Raw genomic sequence first — 15,268 nt, forward strand, 5'->3', positions numbered from 1 at the left:
CACATCCAAATGGTTTGGTCTTTTGTTTGAACTGGTCCCAGTATAAACGGCGTCCGTTACGTCAGAACGGCAGAGGGGCGGGGCTACTTCTCAAGGGGCTGTCTCAAATTTGTGATAACTCCTCCAAACCATCAGATCAGAGAAAAAAACGTCACTTCAGCCATTCATCAGCAGAAGTAGCCACGGCCAACATGGCTCCCATCGCCATCAAATCTGTCCTGATCAGTGAAAGCGTGGACCCGCGCTGCAAGAGCATTCTGGAGGAAAATGGCATCCGAGTGACGGAGAAACAAAACATGAAGAAAGATGAACTGATCGCGGAAATCAAGGTGAGCTGTGCTCTTTTGCCAAGGGTTCTGCCTTACACAAGGCTTTTGTCACCAAAGTTACGCGTCTCAAACTGCATCGGCGATCAGGTGACGTCGTTTCAAACCTCAGCGGCGGCGTCTACCTTCATGCACGGGTTCGATCCGTGCACCGCGCACCTTATTTCACGCTCCCTCCTCCGGTTCTCAGCCGTTCGTGTGAAAACTGGAGCGAGCGCCGCCCCTAGCTGATGCAACGCGTCCATCCTTTTGCCTCTGCTGCCTGTCATGGGGGCCACATGTCCCGCAGAGCAACACCCGGAGGCCTCGCCAGCTCTGCAAACGTGTCAGCGGGCATCCGTGACGCGCCCTGACGTGCAGAGAATGACGTTTCGTTTATCGCCCGCGTGTCAGTAACAATAACACGTTTAATCCCATGAAAGAGGTTTGATCACAAATGAAGATCTCAGAAGGCCACATGCACAAATGCCTCCATCTGTGACCACAAAAAAGAAAAACAACCTTTGTATTAAAACGTAAACTCATTTAGATTATTATTGGCCACAGCTAGAACTGGAAATAATCCAGATTTAATTCAACACCGTGAAAATCAAAGTTTGTTGATACCATAAAACCTCGAAGGATCATTGGGATTAATTCCTGGACTGATCCTCTTTGATTCTGTTGGAGATTGCAGGAGATTACAAATACAAAGTTTGGAAGTTAGACTTGCCAATTTGCATTTCACACCATTTATTTCACTTTTAACCCACAAGAATGATTTAAAACGACAAAAGTTCCCCTGAAGCTGATCTGGTGGTGAAGGGGAGACAGATGAATTCCTGCTGTAGCAACTGTATGTGTTTAATTTAGGATGACAAATCCGAGTCACACATGAGGGTAAAATCCAATTTGGATCCCTCGTTGTAACGAATCCCCGTGATTCCGATGCAGAACTATGACGGCCTGGTGGTCAGATCTGCAACAAAGGTCACGGCCGACGTCATCGGCGCTGCCGACAATCTGAAAATCATCGGGAGAGCTGGGACCGGTGTGGACAACGTTGACGTTGATGCTGCTACCAAAAAGGGGATAATTGTCATGAAGTAAGTTTCCAGTTGCTGCACAAGGATGGGATTGGGGGGCAACATTCCTCCTGTAAACGGCGACCTGTCATTGCAGCACACCGAGCGGGAACACCATCAGCGCCGCGGAGCTGACCTGCGCCCTGCTGATCAGCCTCTCCAGGTGAAACGAGCTTTCATCCCTACTGAACCTTTAAAGTGGCGCAACATTACATTTGCTATGATTCTGATTTCAGAAACGTGCCCCAGGCCGTCATCTCGATGAAACAAGGCAACTGGGATCGCAAAAAGGTGAGCGTTCCGTTTTCCTGTCTGGAGGATCGGAGCGCTCGTTGTTGCGCAGTTAACTGCTCGGTCACTGATCACTAATCAGATATGGCACCAGTGTGTGCGCGTGTGTGTGTCTGTGTCATTTCTGGATTGCAGTGTCGGGGGGGTCATTGTTTTGTTTCTAATTTTCCAGTTCATGGGTTCAGAGCTTTTTGGGAAGGTGCTCGGAATAGTTGGACTGGGAAGGATTGGGAAGGAAGTTGCATCCCGAATGCAGTCATTTGGAATGAGGGTAGGTCAACGGATCTATGCGCTTACGTTTGCCGTCTCTTCGCCTCAGTCGACATTAATGACGGGTCTCTTGCCCCTTCAGACTATCGGATACGACCCCATCACTCCTCCCCAGGTGTCGGCCAGCTGGGGGGTGGAGCAGATGCCTCTGGAGGAGCTCTGGCCTCAGTGTGATTATATCACCGTTCACACTCCACTGATGCCCTCTACTGTAGGTCAGCGTCACAGACTCTCCTAATTATACAATCGTTATTACATCCGCATTGATAATCATCTGTTTACCACGTGTAGCTGCATCCTCGCAGCTCCTTCAGCTTGCACACATCTGGAGCGCATGAGACATCAGCCATTTTGGAAAACTCCGTCGGGTGCACTTGTTTGTGTGGCCGTGTTTGCCGAGATGTTTCTCTTAGTAGAGTTTCCATTTTTCTTCAAGGTCTGCTTAATGACGAGTCTTTCGCCAAATGCAAGAAAGGCGTGAAAGTGGTAAATTGTGCACGAGGAGGCATCATCGACGAGGCCGCTCTGCTCAGAGCGCTAGAGTCGGGGCAGTGTGGAGGAGCTGGGCTGGATGTGTTTGTAGAGGTAAGCCTCCCGGGCCGCTGCGACGCAGCACAAATCGGCTCATTTGTTTAATCGGCTGTCTGAGTCTCACTGTTCGCGGCCGCAGGAGCCTCCAAAAGACCGCGCGCTGGTGGAGCATCCCAATGTCATCAGCTGTCCTCACCTGGGGGCCAGCACCAAGGAGGCCCAGGCTCGTTGTGGGGAGGACATCGCCCTTCAGATGGTGGACATGGTGAATGGCAGGAAGCTGATCGGAGCAGTAAGTCTCTCTAAACGCTGTGACGGGAAGTAGTTGTCTGTCAGGCGATCGTCAGACCATCGGTCATCCACCTCTTCTGTACCCTAGTAACGCAACAGTTTTCCTCCTTGTGTTGGGATAAAAAAAAAACACAAAGGTGTAAAGTGCAGATTTACTGAAGCACACGGCTAATCGGTCCTGAAGTCCAAGAAAGTTCCACAAGTTTCAATAAATGATGAATGCAGTTCTCTGCTGTCTCATTAAATCTGCTTTAACGTTATTTAATGTAAGCATCCTGATTTTAAACAACAAAAATTGTGTTTACAAGTTGTGATGGCATTAGAAATCTTATCTTGTAAAATAAATTCAGCAGTGCCAACTGTTGTTGCCACAATCACAATGATCATTCAGGAAAAAAAACATGTTCGGACATGAAAATCAGCCCAACCCGCTCGAGTAATTCAAAAAGGAATCTGCATTTTATATTGCTGATAAAGGACACTGGGGATCTGTAGAGCAGCTTTAAGCTGCATTCATCCTTAAAGAGCAAAGATTTATTCCAGTGACTCTTCTTTGCAGGTAAATGCTCAGATTCTGGTCAGCACATTCACTGAAGAATCTCACCAGCTGATCCGACTGGGAGAGGCAGTTGGAGCTTTGCTGCAGGCCTGCACGACCTCCAATAAACCTCTCAGCTCCGTTCAAATCACGACTCTAGGTAGAACTGCTGTGAGCTTTGGCCCCCTCTAGTGGTGCCTTTTTGAAACAGCAGGCGCTCATGCACAGAGGGTTTTATTTATTTTTTTTTTTTTTAACCAGGGGATTCCATGAAGACCTCCACCAGCTACCTAAGCTCATCAGTGTTGGTCGGGCTGCTGAAGCATGATGGCTGTTCCCCAAATCTCATCAATGTACTGAGCCTCTCCAAGGAAGCGGGAATCAAGGTACTTCAGCAAGTTTTCATAAACAATGGTGACGAGTGTTTGATTTTTAAAAAAAACCTTACATGTGAATCCACTCTTCAGGTAAGCCAGAGCCACTGCGAGGCCGAAGGGGCGTTTGATGTGTGCCGCGTGGAGGTTGTGACCAGCAGCGGCAGCTACAAGGCCATTGGCGCTGTTCAGGGGGGCGTGCCTGTCCTACTGGAGCTGTGTGGCAGTGTTTTCAGACAACCTGTGTCTCTAGCTGGAAGCCTGCTCTTCTTCAAGGCCCCTGCAAACCCCCAACTTCTGTCCTCAGTTGCGGGTAAGAATTTGATGTAATCATCCTCTGGTGAAAAGCTATACTGGGACTGACAGAGTCTGTCTTAAAAGGAAAATGTTGTGGATAAATCGGATTTATCTGTCCCTTCAGAGACTCTTACAGGTTTCCAATTATATTAGAGCCATAACAAAATAGGAACCTACATTCTGCCTGAGATGAGGCTTTCTTTTTCAAAAGGATATCATTTTATTCTCACACTGTTTCTTGACTGTTCTCTGCTCAGGACTGCTGTCCACAGCCGGGGTGGTGATCGAGTCTTTCAGCGCTCCCATGGACCACAACGGCGACCTGTGGTACTGCGTGGGGGTATCGTCTCTCCTCCCGGACCTCAGCACCTTAAAGCCTTTGGTTGAAAACGCCGCGCAGCTCAGCATTTGAGTGGCATCAACACTAACCTGATAAGCTGTAACGTTCTGTCAGTGACTGAAATCAGACCACAATAACGAGTCATTTAGTCTGTTGAAATTTTCTACTAAATGCTTGTTTAGAAGTCATCATTTAGTGTTTAATACTTGCATTTTGATAATACTTTGGTGTTTGCTTAACATGCACTTTGAATCAAATTGGTAGAAACAAGTTTGTTTACTGTTGAGATTCTTTAACATTTTTATGTAGCAAAAAATAAAGTTCATTATTTGGAAGTGCAATTAAAATGTTCTATTTTTTGTTACTGAAATCTTTTACATTTTTGACATTTGTTATTTGGAGTTTATATGCTTTAATATTTTAATAGAAGTGCAGTTCTGTAAGGACAGAAATAAGAGTCAATCCAGTGGAGCCAGTTCAGTCACGTGTCTACTGACCACTCTGGTCACAAGTGTTAGGTTTGTGAATTTTTAATTGCCGACCTGCTTTCGGTAATTTACAAAACTTTGAAAAATACTAATGCTTACTCGGGTATGAGTAATTAGTTACTTTCTGTTCCTGTAGGATGATGTGCACATCACTTATTCAGTCATATCCGAGACTCTGCAGGAATGAATATTGTGCATGGCGCAGTTAATCCCCGTTGGGATTAGGGTAAAGCCTCGGTCACACACTGGAAGTGGGCTCCGAATACCATGGCAACGAAAAGAATGGGGACAAAAACATGAATAGAGAGCGCCTGAGCCCCGTGTTGTGCTGTCAGTGCGATGTCGGTTGGAGGCATCGGTTTGTGCCCCCTTCCTTCACGGTCCGTGAGCGCACCACCGGGACGCGCGCATGGACGGTTATATTTAGCGTCCTGGAGGAAAATGAGACCTCTCGATTGTTGGCTTGCTTTTGTCAAGGACCTACTGGTGGACACTCGAGCGTGCCAGAGGAGGGGAGGACGGGGGTGGCCGCTGCATGCGCACAAATACCAAAATAGGATAGGACTGCCTGCGTGAGCTAAATAGAGGCTCCTTTTGGAGAAGGACTTTCACAGAGAGGACACCGGGAAGGTCGGCGTTTATCTGTTCGTGGAATTGATGGAAACAGAATATAATGTGAGTAGGAATTCCTCACAGATTTGTCTGTATGAATGAAATGGTCCAGGCAGCGACATTGGCAGTGTCGTATCATTGTGACCGTTGGATTTGCAACCACAGCTGACCGTGTTTATGTGTATCTCCAGATATGATGTCACACCAGCAGGATGAGGGCTACACGTATGATTTCTGTGACGAGGGGCACGCAGCAGAGCTCCTGTGCGCCTTGAGGCAATTCTACGTCAGCGGTTTGTTTACCGACGTTACTCTCCAATGTGGCGAATCCGGACAGGTGCTTCACTGCCACAGGGCGCTGCTGTCTGCCCACAGCTCCTATTTCAAAGTCATGTTCACAGCTGACATGAAGGAGAGATCCAACAGCGTCATCAAACTCTCTGGGGTGGACCCCGAGGTTCTGGGAGCGCTGGTGGACTATGTGTACACCGCTCAGGTGCGCATCACGGAGGGCACGGTGCAGAGCCTCCTGGAGGCTGCAGACCTCCTGCAGTTTATTGCTGTGAAACGTGCATGCGAGGAGTTTCTCGTCCGGCTCTTGGATGTGGACAACTGTCTCGGCATGCACGCCTTTGCTCACCTGCACCTCTGTTGCAGCTTGGAGAGGGAGGCCCGCAGGATGATGCTGAACAGGTTCCCAGATCTCCTGCAGCAGGAGGAGTTCCTGGAGCTGCACTGTGACCAGATGAAATCTCTTTTGGCTGCGAGCTTCAGTGTGCAGAGGGACGACGTGTTGGTAGACGCTGTAGACAAGTGGATAACTCATGACTTGGATAACCGTGTGCATCATGCTGCAGATTTACTGCACTCTATCCATATGGAACTGGATGAGATCTACTTCAAAGCTACTTTAGATGTGCACAGACAGCGTATCTTGAGCAGTGAAGGAAAGTTTAAATCTCTAATGAGTCAAGCTTTAAGATCCAATGGCAAGAATGTGTCTGTGAACAGAAAAATGTCTTCCAGCATGTATGTGATCGGTGGGTACTACTGGCACCCGCTGTGCGAGGTTCACATATGGGAGCCTGTCAGCAACACGTGGGTGCAAGGGAAAGACATGCCTGATCATGCAAGAGAGAGTTACAGCGTCACACTCCTGGGAGCCAAGATCTATGTCACTGGTGGCTACAGGACCAACACAGTCGAAGCTCTGGACACAGTCTCGGTTTATAACTGTGACTATGATGAATGGACAGAGGCTTGTCCCATGATCACAGCGAGGTACTACCACTGTTCTGTGGCCATGCATGGATGCATTTATGCCATTGGAGGCTACAGAGGAGGTGCTCCCGAACAAGCAACAGAATTTTATGATCCACTGAAAAAGAAATGGTTCTCTACAGCCAAAATGATTCAAGGTATACATGATATAAAGTGATGATTGATATAAACCTCAAAAAGCACTCAAAATCTGGCACTCTAATGCATTATATTGATTGCTATTTACTCCTTACAACAGTCTAATATACACTATAACTAAATAGCAACTTGTTTTTGGAATATTTCATTGATGAATATTTCACTGTTTACCTATTATTCATATAATACATATACTGATGCTGTTGCATTTTTGGGGGTGAGTATTGGGTCAAAACAAACTTTGGTTGTCTTTTAAAGGTGTTGGAAACGCGACTGCCTGTGTGATGAATGACAAAATCTACGTGACCGGTGGTCATTACGGGTACAGAGGAAACTGCACTTATGAGACCGTCCAGGTCTATAGGCCAGACGTCAACGAGTGGAGTGTCATCACAACAACCCCCCATCCAGGTGAGGAAATGAAATAATAAAATAATAGCAGGACTACATTCTGAATTGTAATATTTTATTTTCCAGAGTACGGTCTGTGTTCAGTATCCCTGGAGAATATGTTGTATTTAGTGGGCGGACAGACCACTGTTGCGGACTGCTACAACACAGTCAGTGACGAGTGGAGGACCATATCTGTGATGAAGGAGAGGAGGATGGAGTGTGGAGCCGTGGTCATCAACGGTTGCATTTACGTCACGGGGGGTTACTCTTACTCCAAAGGGACTTATCTGCAGAGCATTGAGAAGTATGACCCTCAGCTGGACTCATGGGAGATTGTGGGGACTTTGCCCAGTCCGACTAGGTCACATGGATGTGTTTGTGTTTTCAGTGTTTAGCGTGAACGTTTTATCCTGAATCACGTTATTGAGTACCAAAGAAAACAGTTAGTGACCCGAGGACCTTCCATGTGTCAGACGTTCTTTGTCCTGAGCTGTTGCAACAACAATAACACTGTGAATGTGGAATAAGCCAATACTCAGGGGCCTCACAGGGCCATCCATCCATCCATCCATCCATCCATCCATCCATCCATCCATCCATCCATCCATCTATCCATCTATCTGACTGCAGGCTACTCAAAATAATAATACATTTTTTACATTTTCAGCTGACAAATGATTAGATTTTTTTCTCCATTCATCTTCAAATCATAATTCTATAGCTTTAATAATAATTACAATCTGATGTATTTAAATGGTTATTATCTAGGTAACTTGTTTATAACATTGTTACATTCTTGTAATAGTCGCATCAAATTTGGTCCATTTTGTTGAATATTTCTAAATTCACACATCAATAGTTCTTTTTGACATTTCTAATTAATGCTTTTAAAAATATATAAAGAATACTCCATGAAAGCAGTGCACTGCTTTATTAATAGACTCATACAGTTGGGTCTAAAATGATCTAGACAGTGACACCAGTATATTTTTTTCAACCATTGTGTAGGAAGCCTAGTTCTTAAAGTGTAATTTTCATCTTTAAAAATGCTAAATTCAGAGCATCTGAATTCTTATTCTCTTGCTCCCCACTGAAGGGAAAATGTGATAAAACAGTTGAGAAAATATAAATGACAGCACATGGACATGTTTCTGCAGACAATGTGGTGGCAGTTGTGTCCCTGGAATGTGGACAACAACATTGAGATGCTTGTACATCCACAGATTTCTCACTGTTTTGATAATTATGCTTATTTTGCCAGCTCACATTCAGAATCTCAAATAGTCAATGTGTTCGCGTTTGGGTGAACTCTTTTGGTCCTCGGGAGGTTCCGTAGCTCCACGCACGGCGACATCACAACGTGGAGGCTGAAGCTGGACACTGCGTCTGAAAAAACTAAAACTACTCCGACCACTTCATTGTAAACCTATTGTAAGTAGAGTTATTTAAGGTGATATAGGACGACTTATTGAAATTCTTTCCGGGATTTGTTGTACTGATTAAAAAGAAACGACCGCAGTCAGTTTTCCAAAATGTTTGAATGAGCTTTGGCTTGAATTGAGCAAAAATAATTGTTATAAGGCAGCAGTGCTTGGATATAAAAGTGTTACGTAGTCAAGTGAATATCATTTACAATAATAAGACAACATGAGCCTAAATGAGGTGGCTGACTTGGCGTTAGAGTGAGCAGAGCTACGTTAGCTGTTTAGCTAACAGGCTAAAGGCAACATGGGGAAAATAAACGTTTTACTGATCTATTTTGTTCACATGCTGACGCCTTTAACCAAATCCTTAAATTTAACACGATTATCTTTTACGAAATCAGATCTGCACATACGTTTTAACCTGTAACTGAAGTGAAATGGCGCTTTAGCTAGTGGTGCGCATAGATTTTCTCTACAGAGTAGTAAGACCAGTGCAGGCACGTGCATGAAGGGAACGCACGGAAGGGCCAAAAACCAGGCTCGCACGCGCAGTTTCTTTAAATTGTGACCAAGCGGCGTGGAGCCATAAATAGACTATTATTATTAGTAGTATCATTATTAAAGTCATCAGAGGGAAACTAAGAACAAATTGTTTTATCAAGTGCAATTTACGGTCCAGACTGTCAGAGTTTGCTGAGGTTCTGCAGCATTCTCACTCTTGCATCTTCTTGGACAGTGAGTCTTAATATAACATTGAATGGTTAAATTTGTGTTATTAAAACATGAAACATCTCATGTTTAAACATGGGATATTGACTACAACAATCAAAGCCCTAAATGAATGATTTCTGCTGTGTGATATTTATGTCTTTCATTGAAGAATCATGGCAGAAAATCGAGAAGACATGTCTCCAACTGAAATGAAAGTCGTACGGCAAATTGAGGTAATGCTAAGTCCCCTCTGCATTATTTGATGAAAACCTAATTTCCATTCTAAACAACTGTTCTATCGGTTCTATCTAGTACTACTTTGGAGATCATAATCTTCCAAGAGACAAGTTTCTGAAAGAACAAATACAGCTTGATGACGGCTGGGTGACTTTGGAGACGATGCTCAAGTTTAACAGGTTTGTTCATTATTTCCTTGTGTATTGTTTATTTGCAATTAGTCCTTTGCTGCTCTGTGTTTTAAAAGAGGACTGACACGAATTGATTATATGAATATTTATCGTGTTGAGATGATAGAAAAGGTGAGTACCTCTGTTCTCTGGTTGCTTGCCCTGAAGAATATATGCTCAGGCAATTTATTCAGATTGGTGAATGGTGCCCAACTCAGTTTTTGAGGATTGCAGACTTAGTCTGACTACAGCTCTCTCATTCTCTGTGCTTTTATTGCTTTTCAGACTAAAGACTTTAACTACAGAAAGCAGCTTCATTGTTGCAGCTCTCCAGAAATCAAAGACGGGTCTTTTGGAAATTAGTGAAGACAAGACCAAAATCAGAAGATCTCTAGACAAACCCTTACCTGAAATCAATGATGACTACAAAGATGCTCTTAAACACAAATCTGTATACATTGTAGGTATTTTAATTTATTGTCCAGTAAATTGTAATTTCCATTTCAAATAACTTGTTGATAATTGCATTGTCAGTTTTTTAGGTGTAAAAAGCTAAAATATGTCATGCATGTGTGTTGTCATGTAGAAAGGGTTTCCCCTGGAAAGCACCCTTGATGAGATTCAAGAATGGCTCAGTGGAAAAGGAAACATAGAAAACATTCAGATGAGAAAAACCCTACAAAAGAAATTTAAGGTAGACTTAACGTCTCTTTGATAATTCTGTGTATTTTAATTCCTTTATTTGGTGGATTTTTGCATACACGTCCTGAATTGTTTTCTTTGTAGGGATCAGTGTTCATCTGCTTTGACACAGAGGAGTCATCAAAGCAGTTCCTGGAACGATCAGACATCAAATCTTACAAAGATAACGAGATGCTCGTGTTATCGAGGTACATGTGCTTTTAATCAGTATTTTTTAGTTTTGAATGTTATGAATATTAGAAGATAATGCCAGTCTTTTAAAATCTTGTTCAGTTTTGGAAAAAAATGCAGAAATGATCTCTACACATTTAAATTACTAGAGGACTGAAATTTCTAGTTATTTACATCTACAACAGCCCAACTCTTCTATTTCGGCTGAACGCTGCTCTTGTGCTTTCAGAGAAGATTATCATGCCAAGAAAGCCGAAGAGAGAAAACAGTTAAAAGCAGAGAACAAAGCGAAAAACCGACAGTGAGTATAAAAGCAAACATTTCTTGTCTGGGAAAAACAGATCTTGGAAAATGTTACTAACCAAATTTTTTTTCTTCCAGAGACAAAGAACAGCAGCAGAAGGACACAGAAGAGAAGGCGATGGTGAGAATCATGTTGTAAACTGATGCCCGGTTTCTTTTTAATGCTCACTACCTTGCCTACATGTCTCATGTTACTTTAGAACTTACATTTGGTGTCAGGCGGCCACTTTCCAACAGCAGATGTGATTTTAGGGTCAGCAGTCATTCGCCACTGCTCAACTGAGATGTTTGTAAAGGAGAGAGCTTCTGGACTTGTGAACAGAGATTTTGTAGACGTTTAGGTGTTGTGCAGTGAGAAAACGGCATAATTAACCAGTCAAATAACACTAGTTTGGAGAAAAAAGCATAGAGTAAATATGGTAACAAATGCTTAATTTCAGTCAAGATTATTAAAGGTCCTGTATATATTTCACATGAATATCTAAATTCTAACCAATACAGGATACTTATACTAATAGGAATTATTTCTCTTGTTGCATAACTGGCAAGTTTTCACCAACTTGTGACATCCAACTTGTTTTTCTGTTGCAGGACATGCTTCTGGGTGAAAAGACTGGATGCTTGTTAAAGTTTTCAGGAGAACTGGAAGATGTTTCAAGAGAGGATTTCCACGAATTGTTCTCTGGACACGGAAAGATAAAGTGGGTTGATTTTACGAGAGGGGCCAAAGAGGTAAATAAACGCTTCCACTCAAGAACTGCTCTGTTCAGAGGTGTGATGTGGTTTTCAATGGAGTATTTCTTGCCTTCCACAAGGGTGCCCTGCTTTTTGATTGCAATGCAAAAGAAGCATTTGATAAGGCCAAAGAGGCGAATGGAGGAGAACTGAAGGTCAAGGACAGCAGTGTTACCTGGCAGTTATTGGAAGGAGATGAGGAAAAAGAGGCGCTGAAAAGGATAATTGAAGCTCAGCAGGAAACGCAAAGGAATAAAGGCAGAGGTAAAATGAAAATTTGGATCTGGATTTCAGCTATATAGATTATTTACACCACAATTATTTACTTACCTTTGCTGTTTTTTAAGTGCAATGAGTCCATACCATTTCTCTTCTGTCACATCTTTTTAAAGTCAAAACCAAATGGTGAAATCATGTGACTAAACAAATTAGTTCCTATAAAGCTAATCAAAGTTTTAAGATGAGTGTAATTACCTTATGAACTAATGTTAAACATCTTAAAAATACACTGCTGTGAATATATCTTGTGATCCCCTGTAAAAACAAGGCAGAGGACGATCAGGTGGTAGAGGAAGAGGAGGCCGAAGAGGAAGAGGAGGAAGAGATCATGGCGGAACGCAGTTCAAGGGCAAAAAGACTAAATTTGACAGTGATGATGAAGATGAAGGTGAGCTCAATGTGTTTCAGTATCTAATTTTGGTATGAAGGTCAGATATAACTCTAATATTGTTAACATTTAAATTCACATTTTTCTTTAGTGCCTACAGCCCCCAAGAGAGAACTTGAAGATGGTGATGGGCCTGCAGCAAAGGTCCCCAAAACTGAAAATGGATCTTAGTTAGAAGGTCCTGACAGGGTTTCTTTTCTTTTTTTAAGCATTTATTGAAAACATTGGAAATGCAGAGTTATTCCATTCCAGGGAGAGTGTCAGGTATGTGAGAACCGTATGAAGTCGACCTCTATGTCAACCTAGAGGGGGAAAAAATTACTTATCAGTTTTGTGCTATCAAGTCTCTGCATATTGCTCTTATTTTGCATCCATTACTTTTTCCCTCAGTACTTTTGTTAAAGTAACATCCTGATCAACATACCTGCTCTGGAAGTCATTTTAATTTCACCCAAATTGTCATTGTTTTGTTGGAACTGTGACAGAATCCGTCACTTTATTGACTACATTGAAGTGAGAACATGTGCTTTGCTATTTTTACGTTTGCATATGTGAATAGAAAATAAAACATTTATAAAAATGTATAAAAGTTCACTGTTGATTTTGACCAGGACAAGTAAGGTGTGTATTAGCTTACCGATTTCTTTTTGTGGAACTTGTAAGATGCTGGTAAATCATATCTGAGCTCTGCAAAGGTTTCATAGTCAGTGTCTGATGGTTGTTTTATATGTTAAAGTCTTATACTGTGTACTTGCCTGCTATTACTTCCATCTTTACTCCCCAGTCATTAGCTTTCTTTTGTATGTGCTGTAATCAGACATGAAATCGCTTGAATTCCTTTTAGATACATACTGTAGATTTGCTATGCTGTGTTTGAATTTAACGTGTGGTCGAATGCAACATAAACTTAAGCAAATTGACAGGTTGACAACACAAATATAATGATAGTGATGACTGGGAAGTCTTAAAGCATCCCTTATTCCAGAAAAACATTAAATTATTTTCAGCTCCATTTCAATGGCAAATGCTAAGTTAATGAAATTGAACTCACTTCTCGAGTTGATGTTTTATGAAGCGAGTACACTGCAGTCTGGGCCATTGTTAAAGCTGTTCGCAGAAACTTCATGTCCATACCTTAAATGAAGAAAACTTTAGACACTACAAGGAAGAATCAATACTATTAAATACTAATTTCAGCGAGTTCGTTTGTACTGTGCTCTCCTCACCTTGATTGTGCTTTGTACCAAAAGGCGGATTCATAATAACCGTGTCAAACTTGTGTGCATAAGCTTCTGGCTGCAGAGAGCAGAGGTCACTTTGGACCAGATCGACGTTAGAAATCTCAAACTCTTCGGCATTGCTCCTAAATATTTCAAGGGCGTCATCGTCAATATCAAAACCCACACAGAAGCTGAAAGCGACGAGGAAACGGAAAGGACGTTAGCAAAAACAAAACAAAAAAACTGTCAATATGCCTGCAAATATTGGAATGACAGACGTTCTTACCCCGCACCAAGAATCGCAGCTCCGATGCTTAGGACTCCACAGCCACATCCCAGATCGGCTACAACTTTACCTTTAATATCATCAAACGTACTCTGGATGGTATAGAGCATGCATGCTGGGGGGAGAAAATCACAGCGTTATTAAACGTAGGGAACATAAAAACTACTGTATGTTCACCTGTGGTCATCACCAGCAATGTGAGGACTGGTTGGATATTGCTCAAAGAGAATTTTGGGCTCTTCAAAGACGTCCACTTGCTGTAAGCAACTCTCCAATTCTTTTAATTTCATTCTTATATAATAATCACTTATGCTTTTTATTGTGTGACAGCCCGGGCCGATTTTAGCTGAAATGTATAAACAAGACCCAAGACCGCGCGATTTCCGTCATGTTGTGTGCATCAGCCAAAATGATCCGGCTTTCACAGCTGTAACGTCAAATGTTCCACTTGCATTATACTGACCATTCGCAGATGGCACATGTCAACCACCTTTACAGTTTGATAATATACAATAAAACATGAATTGAACAAAAAGACAGAAATAAAAACACCAAACAGAAAGACACCGGTCTTCCACAAAGGGCAAGGAATTATAGCAAATGAATTTTCTTGTATGTTTTTTCCCTTCTAATCTTGGTAGGATTAGTTTTATAGGTTTCCCTTTATTTGGTAAAACAAAGAATGTATTTGTTACAGATAGTGGAGCTCGTGGTTATTTAAATGCCAGTATGACCAAATCTTTTGCTTTAACTCTCCTCATTTGTGAATAAATCGAGTACAGCAGAAGCAGCATATGATCCTGTTTCTTTCTTTCTTTCTATCTATCTATCTATCTATCTATCTATCTATCTATCTATCTATCTATCTATCTATCTATCTATCTATCTGTCCCTGTCTGTCTGTCTGTCTGTCTGTCTGTCTGTCTGTCTGTCTGTCTGTCTGTCTGTCTGTCTGTCTGTCGGTCGGTCGGTCGGTCGGTCGGTCGGTCTGTAGCTATATTCTATAGCTTTAATAATAATTACAATCAGATGTATTTAAATGGTTATTATCTAGGTGACATGTTTATATATTGCCGTGCAACATTATTGGAATAGTCCCATCAAATTTGCTCCATTTTTTTAACATTTATAATCAATACTTTTAAATAATAATAATAAGAAGAAAAAATACTCCATGAAAGCATTGCATTACTTTATTAATGGACTCATACAGTTGGGTCTAAAAGTTATCCAGACAGTGACACTAGTTTAATATACATAATATTTTATTTAATTTTTAATCAGGAAAAAGGCATAGGCAACCAAAATGAATAAAATGATAATAGTACCGGTAATAGTAACGTGAATTTCTTTTAGCCGTTTAAACGTGAGCCGATGAATATCGCGAGAAAATCCGAGAGCATGGAAA

General features: G+C 42.2%; 4 protein-coding genes across 5 annotated transcripts; 3 read left to right on the forward strand and 1 right to left on the reverse strand.

Moving 5' to 3' along the window:
* The first annotated feature begins 105 nt into the window (after window positions 1-105).
* Window positions 106-4,669, forward strand: phgdh (phosphoglycerate dehydrogenase). The gene is made up of 12 exons (XM_057054465.1): window positions 106-329; window positions 1,260-1,411; window positions 1,488-1,553; window positions 1,627-1,681; window positions 1,854-1,952; window positions 2,034-2,166; window positions 2,388-2,536; window positions 2,622-2,774; window positions 3,333-3,471; window positions 3,573-3,697; window positions 3,779-3,998; window positions 4,240-4,669. The coding sequence occupies exons 1-12, from the start codon at window positions 192-194 to the stop codon at window positions 4,392-4,394; spliced, it is 1,584 nt and encodes a 527-aa protein (XP_056910445.1). The 5' UTR covers window positions 106-191; the 3' UTR covers window positions 4,395-4,669.
* Window positions 4,670-5,059: 390 nt separating this feature from the next.
* On the forward strand, window positions 5,060-7,689 carry klhl23 (kelch-like family member 23). Its single transcript, XM_057054430.1, has 4 exons — window positions 5,060-5,485; window positions 5,614-6,840; window positions 7,100-7,252; window positions 7,319-7,689. The coding sequence occupies exons 2-4, from the start codon at window positions 5,616-5,618 to the stop codon at window positions 7,627-7,629; spliced, it is 1,689 nt and encodes a 562-aa protein (XP_056910410.1). The 5' UTR covers window positions 5,060-5,485; window positions 5,614-5,615; the 3' UTR covers window positions 7,630-7,689.
* A 526-nt stretch (window positions 7,690-8,215) lies between these two features.
* ssb (small RNA binding exonuclease protection factor La) lies at window positions 8,216-13,554 on the forward strand. Its single transcript, XM_057054478.1, has 12 exons — window positions 8,216-8,665; window positions 9,539-9,602; window positions 9,682-9,785; window positions 10,062-10,236; window positions 10,363-10,470; window positions 10,563-10,666; window positions 10,879-10,950; window positions 11,031-11,073; window positions 11,544-11,684; window positions 11,768-11,951; window positions 12,235-12,354; window positions 12,446-13,554. Exons 2-12 carry the CDS (start codon window positions 9,543-9,545, stop codon window positions 12,523-12,525), a joined length of 1,191 nt encoding a protein of 396 aa, XP_056910458.1. The 5' UTR covers window positions 8,216-8,665; window positions 9,539-9,542; the 3' UTR covers window positions 12,526-13,554.
* Window positions 12,545-14,264, reverse strand: mettl5 (methyltransferase 5, N6-adenosine). Of its 2 annotated transcripts, none has more exons than XM_057054489.1 (7): window positions 14,051-14,264; window positions 13,861-13,975; window positions 13,581-13,765; window positions 13,406-13,488; window positions 13,110-13,161; window positions 12,992-13,041; window positions 12,545-12,656 (listed from the first exon to the last, which is right to left on the reverse strand). In XM_057054489.1, exons 1-7 carry the CDS (start codon window positions 14,148-14,150, stop codon window positions 12,615-12,617), a joined length of 627 nt encoding a protein of 208 aa, XP_056910469.1. In that variant the 5' UTR covers window positions 14,151-14,264; the 3' UTR covers window positions 12,545-12,614. The 2 variants fall into 2 exon arrangements, with proteins under 2 accessions (XP_056910469.1, XP_056910478.1); XM_057054498.1 differs by having other exon boundaries at window positions 14,038-14,264.
* Window positions 14,265-15,268: the final 1,004 nt, after the last annotated feature.

The sequence above is a fragment of the Takifugu flavidus genome, chromosome 1 (genome assembly GCF_003711565.1).
Source record: "Takifugu flavidus isolate HTHZ2018 chromosome 1, ASM371156v2, whole genome shotgun sequence".
NCBI lineage: Eukaryota > Metazoa > Chordata > Actinopteri > Tetraodontiformes > Tetraodontidae > Takifugu > Takifugu flavidus.

What these genes read in the sequence shown, in the direction of transcription:
- phgdh (XM_057054465.1), top strand. Translation starts at nt 192, where the DNA reads ATGGCTCCCATCGCCATCAAATCTGTCCTGATCAGTGAAAGCGTGGAC. An exon ending in AAGGGGATAATTGTCATGAA is followed by an intron (nt 1,412 to 1,487) that starts GTAAGTTTCCAG and finishes CTGTCATTGCAG; the next exon opens with CACACCGAGCGGGAACACCA. An exon ending in ACTTCTGTCCTCAGTTGCGG is followed by an intron (nt 3,999 to 4,239) that starts GTAAGAATTTGA and finishes TTCTCTGCTCAG; the next exon opens with GACTGCTGTCCACAGCCGGG.
- klhl23 (XM_057054430.1), top strand. Translation starts at nt 5,616, where the DNA reads ATGATGTCACACCAGCAGGATGAGGGCTACACGTATGATTTCTGTGAC. An exon ending in TACAGCCAAAATGATTCAAG is followed by an intron (nt 6,841 to 7,099) that starts GTATACATGATA and finishes TGTCTTTTAAAG; the next exon opens with GTGTTGGAAACGCGACTGCC. An exon ending in CACAACAACCCCCCATCCAG is followed by an intron (nt 7,253 to 7,318) that starts GTGAGGAAATGA and finishes TTTATTTTCCAG; the next exon opens with AGTACGGTCTGTGTTCAGTA.
- ssb (XM_057054478.1), top strand. Translation starts at nt 9,543, where the DNA reads ATGGCAGAAAATCGAGAAGACATGTCTCCAACTGAAATGAAAGTCGTA. An exon ending in CCCTACAAAAGAAATTTAAG is followed by an intron (nt 10,471 to 10,562) that starts GTAGACTTAACG and finishes TTTTCTTTGTAG; the next exon opens with GGATCAGTGTTCATCTGCTT. An exon ending in ACACAGAAGAGAAGGCGATG is followed by an intron (nt 11,074 to 11,543) that starts GTGAGAATCATG and finishes TTTCTGTTGCAG; the next exon opens with GACATGCTTCTGGGTGAAAA.
- mettl5 (XM_057054489.1), bottom strand. Translation starts at nt 14,150, where the DNA reads ATGAAATTAAAAGAATTGGAGAGTTGCTTACAGCAAGTGGACGTCTTT. An exon ending in GCTGCGATTCTTGGTGCGGG is followed by an intron (nt 13,766 to 13,860) that starts GTAAGAACGTCT and finishes CGTCGCTTTCAG; the next exon opens with CTTCTGTGTGGGTTTTGATA. An exon ending in AAAGATGGAAGTAATAGCAG is followed by an intron (nt 13,042 to 13,109) that starts GCAAGTACACAG and finishes AAACCTTTGCAG; the next exon opens with AGCTCAGATATGATTTACCA.